Source organism: Fringilla coelebs (assembly GCF_963513975.1).
Source record: "Fringilla coelebs genome assembly, chromosome: 6".
Taxonomy (NCBI): Eukaryota; Metazoa; Chordata; class Aves; order Passeriformes; family Fringillidae; genus Fringilla; species Fringilla coelebs.
Window position 1 is genome coordinate 26,684,772 of NC_140034.1, and position 17,357 is coordinate 26,702,128.

Below are 17,357 nucleotides of genomic sequence, written 5' to 3' on the forward strand. Positions count from 1 at the left end.
GACCTAACTAAAAAACTTCTGATAACAAGTAGAAAGGTAGTGATAACTATTGAAGCGCTTATGAGATTACAGAAAGGCTCCAGCTCCTGATGATATCTTTGCATGTTCTCAGGCTTGTCAGGGGTGTTGCTCAGACATCTTTTCATTGGGTTGCAATTTTCTGAGCAGCACACAACTAAGACCTCCCAGAAAAGCTTTACTATCACAGTCATGAAAAAACTGAGTTGGCTATTAAGTCACTTAAAACTATGCACACATATCTCTCAGCTAGGTTAACACCACTTCTTGCACTAGAACTTTTAAAGTTTCCTAACTTCATGCCAGTGGTTTAATTTTACTTTACAAGCTCTCCTTTTTTTTGTGGTCAGATAGGAAAGTAAATAGTTCTGGTGTTCAATAATTTTAGCACTTCAAATGATCGCATTTAGACTTTGAAGTTCAGCTTTCATTAATTGAATGGAATAGGAAAAGAGGTAGTTTCTATCTCAGCTGCAGCCATCACTTTACAACTCCAGCTTTTATTGGACCACATTTAGAATGGAAGTAAACCAAAGCCCAGTTCTGTAGTTTAGAGCTTTAGTCCAAAAGCACATTTAGGGTTAAAAAAAAATAGAATGTGGAAACATGCAACCTTTTTTTATTGTTGTTACACTGAAAGTAGCAGTATTTTATATGGCTTTAGTAGATTTTTTTTATATGGGATTCCTTTAGATGGGGAATTTGGATATACACACTTAAGAAAGTGCACATACCAAAATTAATACTGCCAAAATTATGCCATAAAACAGAGGAAGCAACTGCACCCAAATAGCATCATTATGAAAAGCTTTACAGTACTGATACTAGATCCAATTTTGGGTTTCCATTTTGAGGAAAAAAATTCCAAGATTTATTGTGCGTACATGCCATGAGCAGCAAATTTATTTCAATATTTTTTGGCCTGTGATTTCAAGCTATGCAATTTAACACCACTCAATTTATTACTCTTACAATTTCATTTTACGTGTATGCTGGCTTGTACTTAAGACGCTTTTGCTCATTGCATTTCTAAAAGTACAAAGCCCTTCTAATGACCTAAAATAAGATTAAAATCAGAATAAAAACAACACTCCAAACCATTAAATGCAAACATACTAAAATTATCTGCCATGATAGCTAAGTCTGATGGTGGAAGGTCTACTCTGTTCCACAAGCCTCAGCGTGGAAGCACCAGACAACAGTGCTTGTTAAATCACTACCCCAGACCTTTTTTCTTTCTACCTTCCCTTTTATTACACAAAGGGAGTTCTCTTCTTAAAAGAATTGGTTATGAGGCTGTGTGCTTAAAAATGAATGCCCAATTTTGTTGCAAGCCAGCAGTGTTGTAAAGTTTGTTCCCAATTTACAAAAAGACTGAGCTCACAGAGGTGTCTGTGTACAAGGATGGGCTGGCTCTTAGGGCACTTCTATCACAGAATACATTAAGAAAACCCTTTGTCTAACCACAAAAGGACTTGCATATTAGTCTCAGGAGGAACACATTCCTGCCCATGGACTTTATTTTCAAAAGGATAAAAGTGTGCTTTCTTCATAGGCAAAGGTAAGTCAGAGAAATCCAGGTACTCAAGAGGATGAGGCTGCAACAAACTGCCACGGTCAATTTAATTGGAGGTAGAGCCAGAGGCAACAATAAAACCATTAGCAATACAGATGTTAGGGATCCCAAAGGAACCAAGATGCCACAATGGAAAATATTCTTTGTGTGATATTGTCAAGATGCTGTGACAGGCAGTGACCTCACAGAAACATAAAACTGACCAAACACATTCGTAGGATGGAAATACTTAACATGAGTTTCAGGATATATTCACAAACAATTCAGAAATAGAACTTGGAGGCTTTCTCCCAAAGAAGCACCACATTTACTCAATAACCACAGTTTATCAGAATGTGGGCCTTAAATGCTCCCTCCAAACTGGTTAAAGATCAAATACTTTTCTTAGTGGACATGTAAAGACATAACTTCTATATATTGTCTAGTTAAGCATTTCAAAGACTGTTTAATTTCACAAATCTTTCCTGAGTGCCACCTCTAGGCTTTTTACCCACCTACAACACAGAGAAATTATTATTAAATGCATTTTCTCTAATGGACATCTATTGAGTAGGCCATGAATTATATGGTTATGGAACTTTCTGTTCCATAACCACAGGATAGTCAATGGCTCATTATTTTTCCTGGGTTTAGAGTCCAAGCTATTTTTCCATACTGTATTCTAACTACAGCAGGAATAGCAAAAAAGATGTTTAATTTCTCAGTTTCCTAAAGCCTTCCCGGTAAAAGAAGCACAATTATAAAGGAAAGATTTGCTTTAAAGGCATGAAAAGTGAAGAGAAACATGTGAAGTGTTACTTTTTAATCCATTATAAACAGCTATATTTGACAACAGTGCATCCAGTTGTGCAATAGAAATGCCCCAATGGGACTGTTGACTTTGTTTCTGCTTTTAGACAAAAAAGCAGTCTATGGTTATCTGAATATTAAAAATCACTCTTTAATGTATCTCTGTAGATACTTAAACTTTTCTATGATGCTACAAACATAATTCTTTCTTTACCCTATGCATTGTCTTACCTTTGGCTCAAGGTCAAGATCTACTTTCTCTTTAAAAGTACTATCACAAGGCCTTCACTGCTGTTGGAAACTTGCAAGATCTAAAAAAGCAAATCTCAGTACCAGCAGATTCACAGTGGAGCAAAGATAGATATGGGAAAAATAAGCCAACGCTTCCAGAGAACCCTGTTCTAATTCTTAGATTAACAGAGAAGATTCCAACGCCACTGGTAACATCTTCCCCAGCCTTTTGAAGGATCAGTGAACACCCAGAACCACAGAAATAAAATCCATGGGCTGGAAGGACAGTGCTGGGGAGAAGCATGTAGCCATGAGGCCAAGGGAGCTGTGCAAAGGAATGCAATACAGCAGCGTAGGAAAAGCCAGTGTCATTGTGGCTTTGCATTGAAGAGCAGGGTGACTGGCAGAGAGAAGGAAGCAGAAAGACAGGAACACCTGATTCTTCCATCATTTAAAGAATCCTCTGGTATGAACTGAACAGCAGTATGGGCTGGTTGTAAACCTCCAGAGATGCCATCTGCTCTGATGGCAATGGCTGCTGGCCTCTCCTCATGCTGACGTGGCCATGTGTCCCACCTGAGATGTAACATTAACAGGAACAGAGCCAGACAAAGTTCCTGCATTCATTGAGGTGAGAACTGAGGTCACGCTGAGAAAATATGGAAGCTCTACCTCAAAAGCAGTGTGAGGTTCAAAGCACTGCTGTGGACTGAGTAAATAAATGAGCACATCCTTTGTGGTACGGAGAAATCCTACATCTGCATTCACATTCTGGATGACAGACAATAATTTTGCTTATCTGCATCCTACGTTATCATGCCCACTACTTTGAATTCCAGTTATTTTCAAAGTGGGGCAGTGGGCATGAGCCCTCTGGTGGAGGCAGCACATGCCGCCTGCCAGCGCTGCTGAGCCACCGGGAAAAGGGGGAGGGACCCTGACCAAAACACATCCCTGTACACAGACAAGCTTCATCTCCACTGGCTTATGCAGGCACACAGGTGTCGGCTGAAGAAGCAAATGCTTTCCACTGTTCTAATCAGCACTAGCTTCTGTCAGAAACCCTCTACAGTGTGGATCTATATTAAAATGTTTCTAGCATCCAACTCGTTCAGCATTCTGAGTCTGGGTGAAATCGCTGGGGTACACTGGAAAAAGGTTCCTTAGGAAACAAGACTGAAACTATGGAGTGAATAGTATAAGCAGCAGAAAGGAGAAACCCACGAGTTGAAGGATGCCAAAAGCCCTGAAAATGAGACAGAAACAGAATGAACAGACTGTAAGGAAATAGGGCATATGCAGGGAGAAAATTGGAGGAGGAGGAAATACAAGGAAAAGAAAAAATAGCTATTTATAGTTAGTTTTAAAAAAAGAAAGTCTTTGGCAATAAAACAGGCAGGCAGAATCTCTGAGAGTTAAAAGTGGAACAGTCAGAAGTCATGATATTGAGTGGTCTGAGTCATGTAGAAACTTCTGAAGGATCATACAAGTCTGGTCTTCAAAGTTCATCATACTACTAGGATTGACATACAGTTTCTGAAAATATGTTTATTTACAAAGAGAAATGTCTTTTATTGGTCATGTCTCATAGAAAGTCTCCCTGCTCTTGAAACAAATTTTTTTCTGAGTAATTTCTTTTCTACATAAAATTCAGGAGGTCTAAGCAGCATCTAGGAAACTAAGAAAGATGCCCAAAGCATCTAATACAGGATAAGTTTTGTCTTATGTATCACAGCATCCAATATACTAAACTAAAGCCTTTTTAGCTGATACTTTTTATGTGATCCTAAGTCGATGGCCATATCTAGAGATCAGCTAAGACATGTCAATGTTTTTAGGTCACATATTCTTGTTTCACTCAGTAAACTAGGTAGAAAAAATGTCTCCAGAAATTTGTAGCCAAGGATGTATCAAGAAAAGGGTGATAACAGCAAATAAATCTGCCTGAGGCACAAAAATGCCAGTAATTCCCAGAAAGGGCGACTTCAGCTCTGCAGCTGCAGCAGCTGGAAGGAGTGTCTGGATTCTGAAGGGACCATGAGCACAGCACAGGAGAGAGGCCTGTCTTTGATAAAAATGCCGGACACCAAAATGAGCTATTATGTACTGTATAAAGGGTAGTAGCACAAAGCTGTAGTAAATTCACATCCACTTCACAGTCCCAAATTCCCTTTTTTTTTTTTTTGTGCACTTTAAACTAGAATAGAAAATATAGAAGTTAGTTCAGGACCTCTTGTTTGAAAATACATATTTATTATTTATTCTACAGGTAAACCTAAAATTAAGTCTCCTGATAAGCACTGTTTCCTTTCTTTCAATTTGAAATGTTTGTTACTCAGCAATCTAGATCCAGACTCTAATGATAATGGAAGTCTCTAAATAAGATCTTAATTTTCAGCAAATTTAGGACTTAGCCTGATGCTTTGTGTAAAAGTGCTGCTAATATAACTATGGATGTTGAAGCAACTTACAGTGATGTAAGGGTACTTGGAAGTACTGCATTTCCTCTTCATGTAATTATTTTAAATGTTGTGTTGACAACATAATTTATTTTCAGATTTTTTTACAGCTAATGTATGTATTGATTATGAGATGAACTGCATCCAAAAGACAAACTAATCTCCATTTACAACTTTATCCATATTACATCCTTTATGTAATAGATTAGTACAAAGCTTTACTCTGCTCTGAAAAATAGGCAGTTATGGATGGCCATCATTCCTTGGTTTACATACCCTGAGTGTTTGGGCTTCAGAGAGAGGACTGGGGGTGGAATGCCCTTGTGCAGCTGCTATTTCCATCTGATGGTCAGCTGCTACCTTGCACGTGCATGTTGGGCACTGGAGGACACTCAACTTGAGCCATGGTGGCACCCCCCAACTGGGGGATCCCAACATTTCTTTCCTTTTTGATCTCACAGTTGCTAGAAATTAACCTCGTTCCCCAAGCATTTAATTCCTTGAAAGGTACACATGGTATACACACACTATGTTGCACCTGTAGCCTGAAGTCTGAGTGGAATTATGTCAATTAAACAATGCTTTGTGAAGTTCCAAAAATGCTACATTTTCACAAACAAAGAATAAATCACATTAGAAGAATCAAAATAGCCAGATTTTATACCCTTACACCACAGCACAAAATTAATTCCATGGGATTTTCAGTGCCTTTGGAATACAAGTTATGTTGATTATTTTTACAAAAAGTTTTTAGTAAGTAAGCCAGTAAGTGACAGATAAAGAAAGAAAGCCACTATATTCTTGACCTGATGGTCGTAAAGCCGGGGCAAACACTGTTTATTTAGATAATATTACTCTAGTTCTCTATTTCAACATTACATTTGTTGGGATAAAATACATAGCAAAAAGTCTCTTGGAGACTACACTAGAGAAAAAATTATATTAACAAGGGGGAAATGTTCTAGTTTATGATTTATTTACTCTCCGAGTTTCTATCAACCACGTTTGTAAAGCCGTGCGGGGCTCATTCATTTGAGAAGGAAATTAAAAAGCTGTAAAATAAGTGCAGTAAGTTATTTTTGCCTCAAGAGGGCAATATATCCCCACCTCTGAAAAGTTTTCGAAAAAGAAGGAAAAAATCACTTTTTACTAAAATAGAACAGAACAAGCGTTTGCTTGTGGGCAAGTGCTAAATATATTGACCTCTGCTGTATCACTGACATGACTTAAGATATAATGACCACCATTCCTTTTCAAAATCAGTACGTTTAATTCAGCATTTCTTATTTTTCAAGGCTAATTGGTTAGAAGAGGTTAAGTCTGTCACCTCACAAGAGATATTGTAATTCTTTGACCCATGAACTTGTTTTGCAGTTAAGATTCCTGAATTTTTAAAAAGGGAAATCGTGATTGCCACTCTTTGCTAAATATGGCAACAGTAAGGAGAGATTAAGATTCACCACCTCTTCTCTTTACTCCATTATTATTCCTCTGGTTTCCTCATTTAGCCTCCTGTTATGCACCCGGTTCCTGTTCACCTGCAGTCTCCAAAGAAATCCTGTCACTATTAGTTCCTCCATTAACTTCTTTTCATTTGCTTCCTAATTCATCAACTTTCCATTTTAGAAAGCTTCTTTTTTTAGTGATCTCCAGGGCCTTCTTCTACACCCTCTTTAGACCCTAATTCTGAACATTTTTTATCCACAGATTTGAACATACTTATGGAACAAAAATTTTAAAAAATCTCTGTACTTGTTTCCTTTTGTCTTCTTTATTTTTAATTGCAGAAGATTTTCTGGTGTTTTACACATTTGCTTTTTATCCCCTGGCTTTCTCTACCTCAACAAAGCTGCAAGAGATTTGAACTGCAATACATGACCCTAGTTTGGACTTACCTGAGACATTTTTAGGTTAGCTGCTGTAATTGTCTTGCAGCTAATGGTACAACAGATGATTTTAAATTACCCTGGGTGTCTTTAGTCACATATAGCTCCATGAGGAAACATTCATGTAGTCACATGCTGGCATCAGCAGAGAAAAAGTGCTTAGTAATATTAAGTTACTGTGACTTGAACATCTACACTGTCTACTACCAAAAATCTGTCTGCTTAGCGGTTCTCCCAGTGTTAGTCTGGAGAGACTCCAAACACTGGCAAAGGAAACCAGAAGCAAATCTAGCTCTCGCTTGGGTAACCTTACTTGACCTGAATGTAAGTCAGGGATCAAAATAAGTCTTTATTAAGAATTTAGGAAAATTCAGATACAACCCCAGTTTGATACAGGAAGAATACCTCAGCTGTTTGTGAGGTTTATCTCTGCTTCAAAACCTGAAGCAAAGACAAAAATTTTTTTGCCCTTTTGGTTACTGTCAACATAAATAAAGAAAAACTGCATAAGCAGACAGACAGTCAGAAACAAGCCTCTGAGAGACAGTTTCCTGACCATATTTACCACAAATTATATTCACTCTGATGCCTAATGATGACAACTATGATTTGACAGTCAGCATGATTTAATGGTTCATTCCTGATCATAAGGTACTGGAAAGGATGAAGGAAAGAAAACTAGTTGCTGTCAAAATATATAAAGACACACAAGAAGAAAAAGATATGAAGAGATTTTGAGAAGTTACGCAATAATCTTATGTAAGTGGATTTGATCTTTCCTTTCAGGTTAATCCTCTCAAGACCCTTGCTCATTTGTCTTGCTCTGACTCATGTCTAGCATGTACACATTTTAAGGCAATGATGTGTTAACAGCAGATAGACTGGAATTTTATTTAGGTGAAAATTAGCAGCAATGTATTATTTAAAAAATTAAATATTTAGAATAGAGCATAGCAATTTTGGTATACTGTACGTTTCTGGAATATCCTGTACTTCCTCACAGAAGATACATAAAACATGAGTACCATAGAGACTAAGTATATTATGTAACATAATATTGTAAGCTAGACCTTAAAACATTGTGAAAGGCAGTATGAATGTAAAAGGCAGTGAGCATTTTCTCTCACTCCTTTGTATTTACCATTTTTAAGGGAATATTAGTAACTGTAATTTCAAATGTAATAGTTTTCTGTTTAATAATGGAGGCACTTCAAGGAGCCATAAAATCAATACAGTAAGTAAGTAACAGGACAGATCTGAAGTTATCTCATACTCTTCACAATGAACCAACCTCCTCCACAGCACCAGCACCTATAAGACAGCAGTTACAGATGATTCAATCCTAAAAAACAGAAGATCCTTTTTAAACCACCACACTCACACTGAAGTAAATTCCCAATGCAATTTGACTCTGTTTTGAAAGCTTCCAAACCTACTTCAGTGATTTCTGTGTGTCTTTCTCTGCCTTCATGAGAAAACTGAATGCACCAAACAATCACAAACAGAGCTTCTCTGCACTGATAGAAACAAGTATATCATAAGATCACCTTGAAGTCACCAATGATTCATTGTCCAAATTACAGCTGTGTCCCTGTTGAATCTGGAGCCTCTGTTGGCTATCCAGGTAAGTCACCTGCTACCCTCTGCTCACCTTCCTGCCTGTCCTTGGCTACAGTGAGAGCAAGAAGTTCGGCTCTTGCAGTCTTACTCTTCCATCTCTTCCCCCTTCAACCCTTTTACACCCTTAAGCCTAATAGCAGAGATCCACAGATCCTCAACCAATATCAAGAAATTTCCCAGTTCACAAATAAAGAATGTGGATGCTCTGATTGTAGCCTGTGGCTATGCTGTGGTATAGATGATTAAGATATGACTCTAGGTCATAAAGCCTGTGGTCACATAAAGCTGACCTGTGTAAGAATGGAAATGGAGGGCTCACATTTACGCAAAAGCAGCTGCTTCTTGGTTCATCTAAACTGTTCATAGCCATCCCTGTGGTATCTAAATATGTACAAAAAAGCACAGAATTATAAGGCTTTTTGCAGTTAAAAGTCTCATATCAAATGTGAGCCAAACATTGGACATAGGCATATCCACTACCACCAGTTCTAAATGCTAGTGAAGACATACCCTCAAAGCAATGCCACTAAAATTATCTGGGAGCAGATTTCTTTCTATTTCTTTCTCTCCCCTCCTCCCTTCCCTTCCCCCCACCATAAATTATTTGGAATGACTTGCCAAATCCTGAATGTAAAAAAACCCTGATCTAAAACTACTCACTGCCAAATCATTCTGAGGTCTTTACAGTGGAAATTCAAACCATTCCAAACAAGCATATGCTTCACAATAGAAATGTTTCATTAAGGAAGCATAATTCCTGCAGTCAGTTGCAGAGTTAAAAATGCAGAATTCTCACAGCTTAGAAAGAAGCTGCCATTTTTTGGAAATCTCTGGTTTCGAACATGCTCAAACTATTTCTGGTAAGGCAAATGCCAAAGAAAAGTGAATGTACTTGGAGGAGCTGCTTAAAATTCAAGCAAACTGTTAGGAACTAAGTGGGGAACAGAGAGCTCACTGTATTTCAATATCTTCTAGCAAAGCTCTATTTGTCTGCCTAAATCTGAGAGTTCCATATGTATACAACATTATTGCTTAACAATGGTTTAACCAGCTTGAAGGCTTTTGAAGCAGGGGAGCATCATCAGACTCAAAACAGCAAAGCACAAACTTGTCTCTCAGTACAAAATGTGAAGTGACATTTTCAATTATGCTGCACCAAGCAGCAAGACTGCTGAGAAAACTGCAGAGCTGCCAAGGAATTTCTGGATCTGATACCTCTTTCACTTACTGTTTTTTATAAACTGGTCAGCGACCAAAAGCAGTATTTCAATCTAAATTGTATGAAGCAGTAAGATTCAGAAATGAACAGATTTTGGCAAGCATACTGTTAGGAAAACTATGAAAAGCCATTTATTTTAAAGGAGCAAATATTGAAGCACTAAGTTATTGAAAGCAAGAGATATAAGGGGAGCACTACAACACTTTAAAAATCCTTTATCTGGTAATTCAAAAAATGCCAGGTCTGTGCCATATTGATTATGTTTGGGTTTTTTCCTCCCATTCTGACATTACTGATTTCAGTTCCACGTTTCTCTTTGTTACCAAGCTTCATCAGAGTTATCAGTTCCTATCAGTTTTTCAGTACCTTAGCCCGACAGCTCAAACTGCATCTGACCTCTCTGCAAGCTTTTCCCTCTAATCACCTCCAAACACGAGTAAACTTCCCCTAAAGCAATCCAGCTTCTACCTTAGCTATACTGATGTGTTTTCAGTCCACTCTCTGTCCAGAAGCAACTCTGTCCTCTTTCAATCTAAACAAATTATTTCCCCTCTGTGTCAGCTCTCCAACCATTTTGAAACAAACCGGCTCTCCACTACTCAAATGGACTTCAGCCACATCTCCAACACAAACTTGCTCTACCAAGTCCATTAAGCACTTGCAGAAGTCTACCATTTAGTTACTTTTTTTGGCTATTCTCTAAAAATGGAAATCTTTCCCACCCCAACTGACCAGCTATCTGTCACAGTAGCAAGTTTAGATAATGATATTGCACCCTCCTCTGCAGGCTACACTGATCCTAAGATTCTCCTTAACAGGAAAGTTATTCCCATTACTACAATTTAAAACAGGGATCTTAGACCTCTGCTCTCCTGGGGTATCCTGGGTTCAGGAGGGGTAAATGGTTACAGAAGGGTGAGGGGCTCCCTGCCTGGTCCTGGAAGGCAGTAAAATTCTTATCCACCTCTTTGCTGTAGGAACTGTGGGGTATGCTGTAACTGACAGCTGAAAAACTCAAAGAGCAGCATTATTTTATCTCCTTATTACATCCAGAAGGTGGGATGCTAAGACTGACTGGGCTACACAGACAAAATATGGAGCCAATGGAGCTCAGGACAAGTTTATGAAATGGGATGTACTGAAAATATGGGATCAATTGATATCAAATTGCTTCTTGCAGAGGAAATTCAGCTGCCTCTTTCAAAAACGGAGCCTGTGATAAAACAAGCCATAAATCTATACAGCAACAACAACACAATAACAAAAACAAAATAAAACAGCTATTTGCTCCATACAATTAACCCTGAGGCCTACAAAGCAAACACATCTTCCCTTAAATGAAGGGTCTTGCAAATGGTTACATTGCTAACCTTTTTAATAGTGCCCTCCAAAAACAAGTAGATGGAATTACCAGTGATGACATATTACAGCACAAGGATATCAGTATAGTCAATCTAGTATCAATTTCCAGAAAAAGAGATAAAACTGCCAGAACAAGGTTACTTTATTGTTATTCTATTTTATTCACATAAAATGATTGAAAATATATTGCCATTAGATCAGTCCAAAATAAGTTTTTGCTCCCAATTTTTCAGTTTGCACATAAAAATGGGGGGAAAACCTAATTATTAATATGATCTTAAGGAAAACAGCTTTCTCACAGAAAGCAAACCTTGAAGCATTCTCAAACTGATACTCTGAAGTCCTACTGTCACATATGAGAAGTGGCAAAGAGCCAAATTCTTATAGCAAAGAACTCTATTGTTATCTGTGAGAATGCTGGTGTTATATCTGTTCCCCTTTTAGCTACTGTAACAGAAACTATAGAGCTTAATCTGCATTCTAAAATTCATTTGGGGCAGCTCCTAAAAGCTGAACTAAAACAATGAGAGGAACATTCAGAATTTGCTATCACTTATTTTCACATTTAACTCCAAAGAGTAATTTCTGAAACATAAAAGTAACAGCCACATAAATTGTTTTGCGCCCCAGAATAAAGGCGCCCATTACTAAGGGTACAAAAAACATAGGCCAGAGGGCTACCTGCAGTGGAAGACAAAATATGACAAGATTATGCAATATTTATTGCAAAGCAAGAAAGTGGCCCTATGTAACAGCAAATGGGGCTGTTGAGCAGAGTCCTATGTGTAGACAGACAGGAATATTAATGGTATGATAATGCCTATGCAAGGACATCAACCTAATTTTGAAGTATGAAAAATAACAATTTATCAGTTTCTGCCCATGACTATCATTTCTATAATTAAGAAATTATTAATTTTTTTAAATGCTTAAGCATATTTTCAACAAATTACCTTCTGTGAAGATATTACCAGATTTATACTAATTCCAAAATATTCCCATAGTAATCATAATAAAATACCAAAATTTACTTTTTTTTTTCCTATTACCTAGCTAAATACTACTTTCAATGATTTTGAGGCTTCCAGTTGTTTCTAAGTTGTCATAACCTCTAAATGAAAGACTAAGTTATTTTAGTTTTGTTTACAATCTTAATAAATAAAATACATCATGCTAGACATTTGTAGCAGTGCAACTGGATTGGATTACTAATAGGAATAAGCACGCTTCTTCTGTCCTCAAAACGAAGTTCACCTTTCAGATCTGACTTCTTCAGCACAAAACTGCTGCTAACGAAAGCAGTATTGAATTATTGCTAAGACATATATTTGTGAAATTGGGAAACTCCTTTTTGAGTGGGATACATGTTCTTAGATAACAGAATTAACACAAGAGCAAATTTACAATAATTGAAAAAAAGCAATGACACATTTTTTATTCTTGCCTTAGGGAATTGTGAAGCAGGAGATATAGTAAAAGAAAGACCTTAATTGTGATACAGGTGTGGGAGTTTTCCTTAGATTCCTCTTTGTTCACAATATTTCATAGCATCACATAAAGGAGGAATTCTCTATTTTCTTATTACTTATGTCAAACTAAAGTATCTCAGCAAGGCATCATATTGTCACTAAGACAGGATTTACCTTGGTCAGAGCTTTTGAAAAAGTGAAAAATCAGTTTTTAACTAGTCTTACAAGAAGAAGATTTAATAACTAGCAGTAATAGAAAAACTTGGGTAAATAAGCAGCTTGGGTATTCTTTAAAATAGTATCATTTTCCTCAAGTATTTCAAATATTTTCACCTGGTTATTTTTATTCACTATTCAGGAAGTACATTTAGTGAAATATGAAACTTACTTATGCGCTGTTTTTAAGCTGATGGAATACTGAGCTCTCTCTTCCTAGCAGTCCTCTTTGCATCTGCTCTTCTTTCTGTTTAAAGCCCTTCTTTTACTATGAGCCAAACCCACTTCATAAGATTATTTTCAAATTCCACGTTAACATTTTCCAAACATTTATCACAACCAGAAACACTGAGAAATTGTAGAAAGTGCAGTGTCAGCAGCAGTCAAGTTCCTCAAGGACACAAGCAGCAGCTGGAGTCACTAGCTAGAGGGGTTTACCCTGGCCATAGAAACAGCTAACTACTTTTAATTCCTGTCACAAGCTCAATCCACTCTCCAGAGGAGATGTTCAGGAAAGGATGGAGGGGAAGAGGGTGTTTACAGCTGCAGCCAGTTGTTACAGCAGGTTCTTACTCTACCATTCTGGTGGGGTTGAATTGCAGCTGCAAGGACTCACACAAAGACAGACAGCCCCTCAAAAGAGAATTACCTTTTCAAAAAGTTAGATAAAAATAAATATGGTGATTTGAGAGTATGATACAAGAAGTTTCTCTGCCACCTGTTTTGTGCCAAAAGGAAGTCAGCATCTAGTGGAAGGTACTGGTCCCTAGACACTCAACAATCCCATTCTTAAACAGGCCCTTGCAGTGTCATTTGAAAAACAGCATCTTATGTATTCACAAGCAGTTTTGATGGGCTTTGTTGCTTTCACAGAATGAAGGGCTCATATATATATATGTCAGCTTCAGCTGGACTAATTTTCAACACTACACAGAGTCAAGGCCAGAAACAATTTGCACTTACTAAGACAGTTCTTTCATCAAAGTCTGGAAGATGAGCCCCACCCATGAAGACAGAGGGAGAAGTTTGCATCATTACACACTGCCCTTCACAGCTGACAGCTGCTGCACCCTCATTTGTTTTAGAAGAAATTTCTCTTTCTGTATTTCCTACCCCTACTTTATATTCAAATATCTCTAGCTCAACTATTTCCCTACTAATCATAATACTTCCCATGCCTTCAAAAGTTACAGGAACTGTGCTTGGTAAGAAGGACTTTCTGGCCATATAAAACTAGTCCTTTTTTCTCAGCTCATACACAACCTGATAACACAGAAGATATTGCCGATATCAGATTTAGCATTTAGATGTCAACATCACCCTTTAATACACGTGTTACAAATTTTAAAGCATTTTGAAAACCAATAGAGATGGAGCTTTCTTTTCTGTAAACTTAAATGCCATTGAGGATGGACACGAAACGTTCTGAGGTGAAGAGTTCTCTGCAATGGCCAGGAAGACAAATCAGAAAACTGAAAGAAACATTTACTGTGAATGTAATCTAAGAATTATATTGGTGAGATGGCTAGACCTTTCTTTAGTTATTCATTCAAATTCACCTCCCTTTCCAAAGTTTATCTTTATTCTCAAGAAAGACTTCTGAGTGAAGTCCCATCTCATCTGAAGTTCAATGGAATAGTATACAATTATTGCTCTAGCATATTGCACTAATACACTGCTATTATTTAAGAAGGATTATGAAAGTTAGTAAAAATGAGGCGATGCTTAGCTTCACCAACACAGGAGGGAAAATAATCACTGCAAGGGAAGAGAACTAATTAAAAAGAAATGTTGCTATTATACCTAATTTGACAGGAATCAAGATTCCTATTCTTAGACTAAAGCAAATAATTTTAATGAACATAATATGCAGACGATATAAAGTATAATTTCATTCAAATACAGCAAAGATCCCTGATTCTCTAATTTTATTTTACTTTTTCCTACAAAAAATAACTTATCATGTACCAAATCCTGGCAAAGAGAAGTGCTGTTGGTAAAATAATGTTTTACCAAGTTTAAAGGCATTGATGTAAGTAAAATAATATAGGCAAATCCTGTTTAGTTAGTTAAAGTTAAGTTCAGTCCATTATAATTACAATAATTGCTGCTCTTCTCTACTCCCAGCAGTCACCAGATAAAATGATTTTCAGCATTAGAAGAAAACAAAGAAGCAACCTTTTCCCTGCCAGCAGCTCCATCTCCACATACAGGCTTCTCAAGAACATAGTAAAGAACATAGGATTATTGCCTTACCTCAATTTTTTCCCATATGGTTTCATAATTCTCTTGATGTTGTATATCTTGCATCAGTTGATGAATTAAAGCTGATTTATTTGAAGATGTCTCATTCCCTGTGGGCTGAGTGGCAGCAGTCCTTTCTGACTTTTCTTCAATATATTTTTTAATGCAAGATACAGGCATACAAAGATCTTCATCAGAGGGAATATCACTGAGAGGACCAGATTCAATACTGTCACCTAAGGAGGATACTATATCACTTGAAGAACTTGGTGAAATTCTACCCCTTTTTTTGTGCTTTTTTGTCTGGTATGTTGGATACATTTCTGAATCTGAGTTCATTTCTGACAGCTCCCAGTCATCAATGTTTTGAATGGTTTCTCTTCTAGGCTTTTGGGGCAGCAACTTTGTCAAATTTTCAAGTTTTAAAGCTAATACTTCAGTCTGTTTGAGATGTGAAGGAAGTGCTAAATATTCATCAGATCCATACCACACCTCATTGTCCTTAGTGGTTTTTTGAGTATAGTGTGGTGTTGAAGATAAGCTTTTATTTTTCTTTCTTCTCAGCAGAAGAGGGGATGAGCTGGAAAGCTCAGAACCAGCTGAAGAAGCACTGTTTTGGCTACGCGTTGGTGAGCCGAAGGGCTCAGTTTTACCTTGCGATTGCCCATTTGGATCTCTCTGGTTACAACAATCTGACGATGCAGAAGAATCTGTTTCTGTCTCCTCCAGAGACTTAGAGCTATGAGAAGTAATTCCATTCTGCAGAGAACACCCTCTTTTTTTGACCTGGGTCGATGGAGCTGTTTTACACATACTTCCAGGCGTTCTGTCAGTTTTCAGTTTCTCTGGAGAATCATGAGACTTCTTGTGCTTTGATTTTTCTTTACTGTTGTAGAAAGTACACTTTCCTAGAATGATAGGACTGTCTTTGAAGTGATTATTTATTGTGTACTCAAGATTCTTATCACTTATTGTATTTAAGCAATCGTATGACTGACTAACTGCAGATGGACTGTTAGTATAGGGTGGCTGTAAAGCTAGGCAAAGCTTGGACCTGTCTGGTGGATCTAACAATGATGGTGTACTTCTACTCATCTCATTTTTAACTATTTGTGAGATTTGCCTTTTTAAATCGTTGGCTTCCATGTACTCTTTGAACACATCATCTTTCAGAAACAGACCCCTTTTTGGCAATGTAGGCTGGGTAGGAGAGTCTTCATTATAGTTAAAGCAGTCTCTTATGGACCTCTTAGGTGTTGAATTTTCACAGTGAGAGTGTTTGATATTTTCACCAGTGTGCTGTGGAGGATTGCACTCTGGATTCTTTGATATGGAAACTGCTTTGCTGTCAGTAGGTAAAACACCATTTTCAGAGAAAGGTCCTTTAGAAAGAGAGGAATTTCCAGAAGGAGATGCTAGTGAGAGATCATGTGATGTTTTCTTGTCTTTGGTTTCTTCTCCATCTTCTGCTGAAAGAGGTACATGATTTTCTTTCTCCTTCAAAGCTTCGTTACACTGGGAAGCAATGGAATCTGTTGCTACTGCAAGTAAACCCACACTTCTGATAAGTCCTGGAAACTCCTTATCCATCTCACTGTAGTTCCAGGATTCAAATGATTTTGCTTTCCCTTGACTGGAGGTCATGTCATCCAGAGCACCAAGCAAATCTTCACTAGGACTGTAGTCAGATAGTTCAAATGCAGTAATACCACAATCCAGGGACAAGTAATTTTGAGAACATTTGATGGTTAACTGTCCAGAATCATCAACTTCAGTTAAAGAGTCAAGACGATCCTGAAATACACAAAGAAATGGTATTTTTTTAATATTAATTTTCATACACAGAACACACAAAGTAATGAAACAAAAAACAATTCCTGTGTTTCACTGCCTAACATCTGGAGAAGGGTTCATCATTGACCTATCTATTTTTGCAGTACCCTGTAATAAGCTAACCATTCTGAAGTATTTGGGAATTAAAAATGGCAGTAAGTTGAAAAATGCTTCATTTCAGTCCAGTACAGCAAGCGACCTAAAACAGCAACTCACTTTTTTATTGGTATTTTCCTGATTTAATTCTGCTTTCAGTTTTACTTACTGTGTGGGTGGGGATTCAGAAATTCTATACAGCAGACTTGAAGTATTTCCTGTGTTGACTACATCAAACAGGAGGGAGGGTACCTTGGGGGCTGCTGAGTGTACCAGTCTCCTTGCTAATATTGTTTTCTCAAAAATCCATGCTGTTCTACCATCTTTCAGTTGATTGAC

At 37.5% G+C, this 17,357-nt stretch overlaps 1 protein-coding gene across 4 annotated transcripts in view; it reads right to left on the minus strand.

Moving 5' to 3' along the window:
- AKAP6 (A-kinase anchoring protein 6) overlaps positions 1–17,357 on the minus strand; it is a 214,164-nt gene that overhangs the window by 159,237 nt on the left and 37,570 nt on the right. For all 4 annotated transcript variants that reach the window (XM_084208619.1, XM_084208617.1, XM_084208618.1 and 1 more), the window contains exon 4: positions 15,102–16,883. In XM_084208619.1, coding sequence (XP_084064745.1) covers positions 15,102–16,883 — 1,782 coding nt within the window. The remainder of the gene's footprint in view (positions 1–15,101; positions 16,884–17,357) is intronic.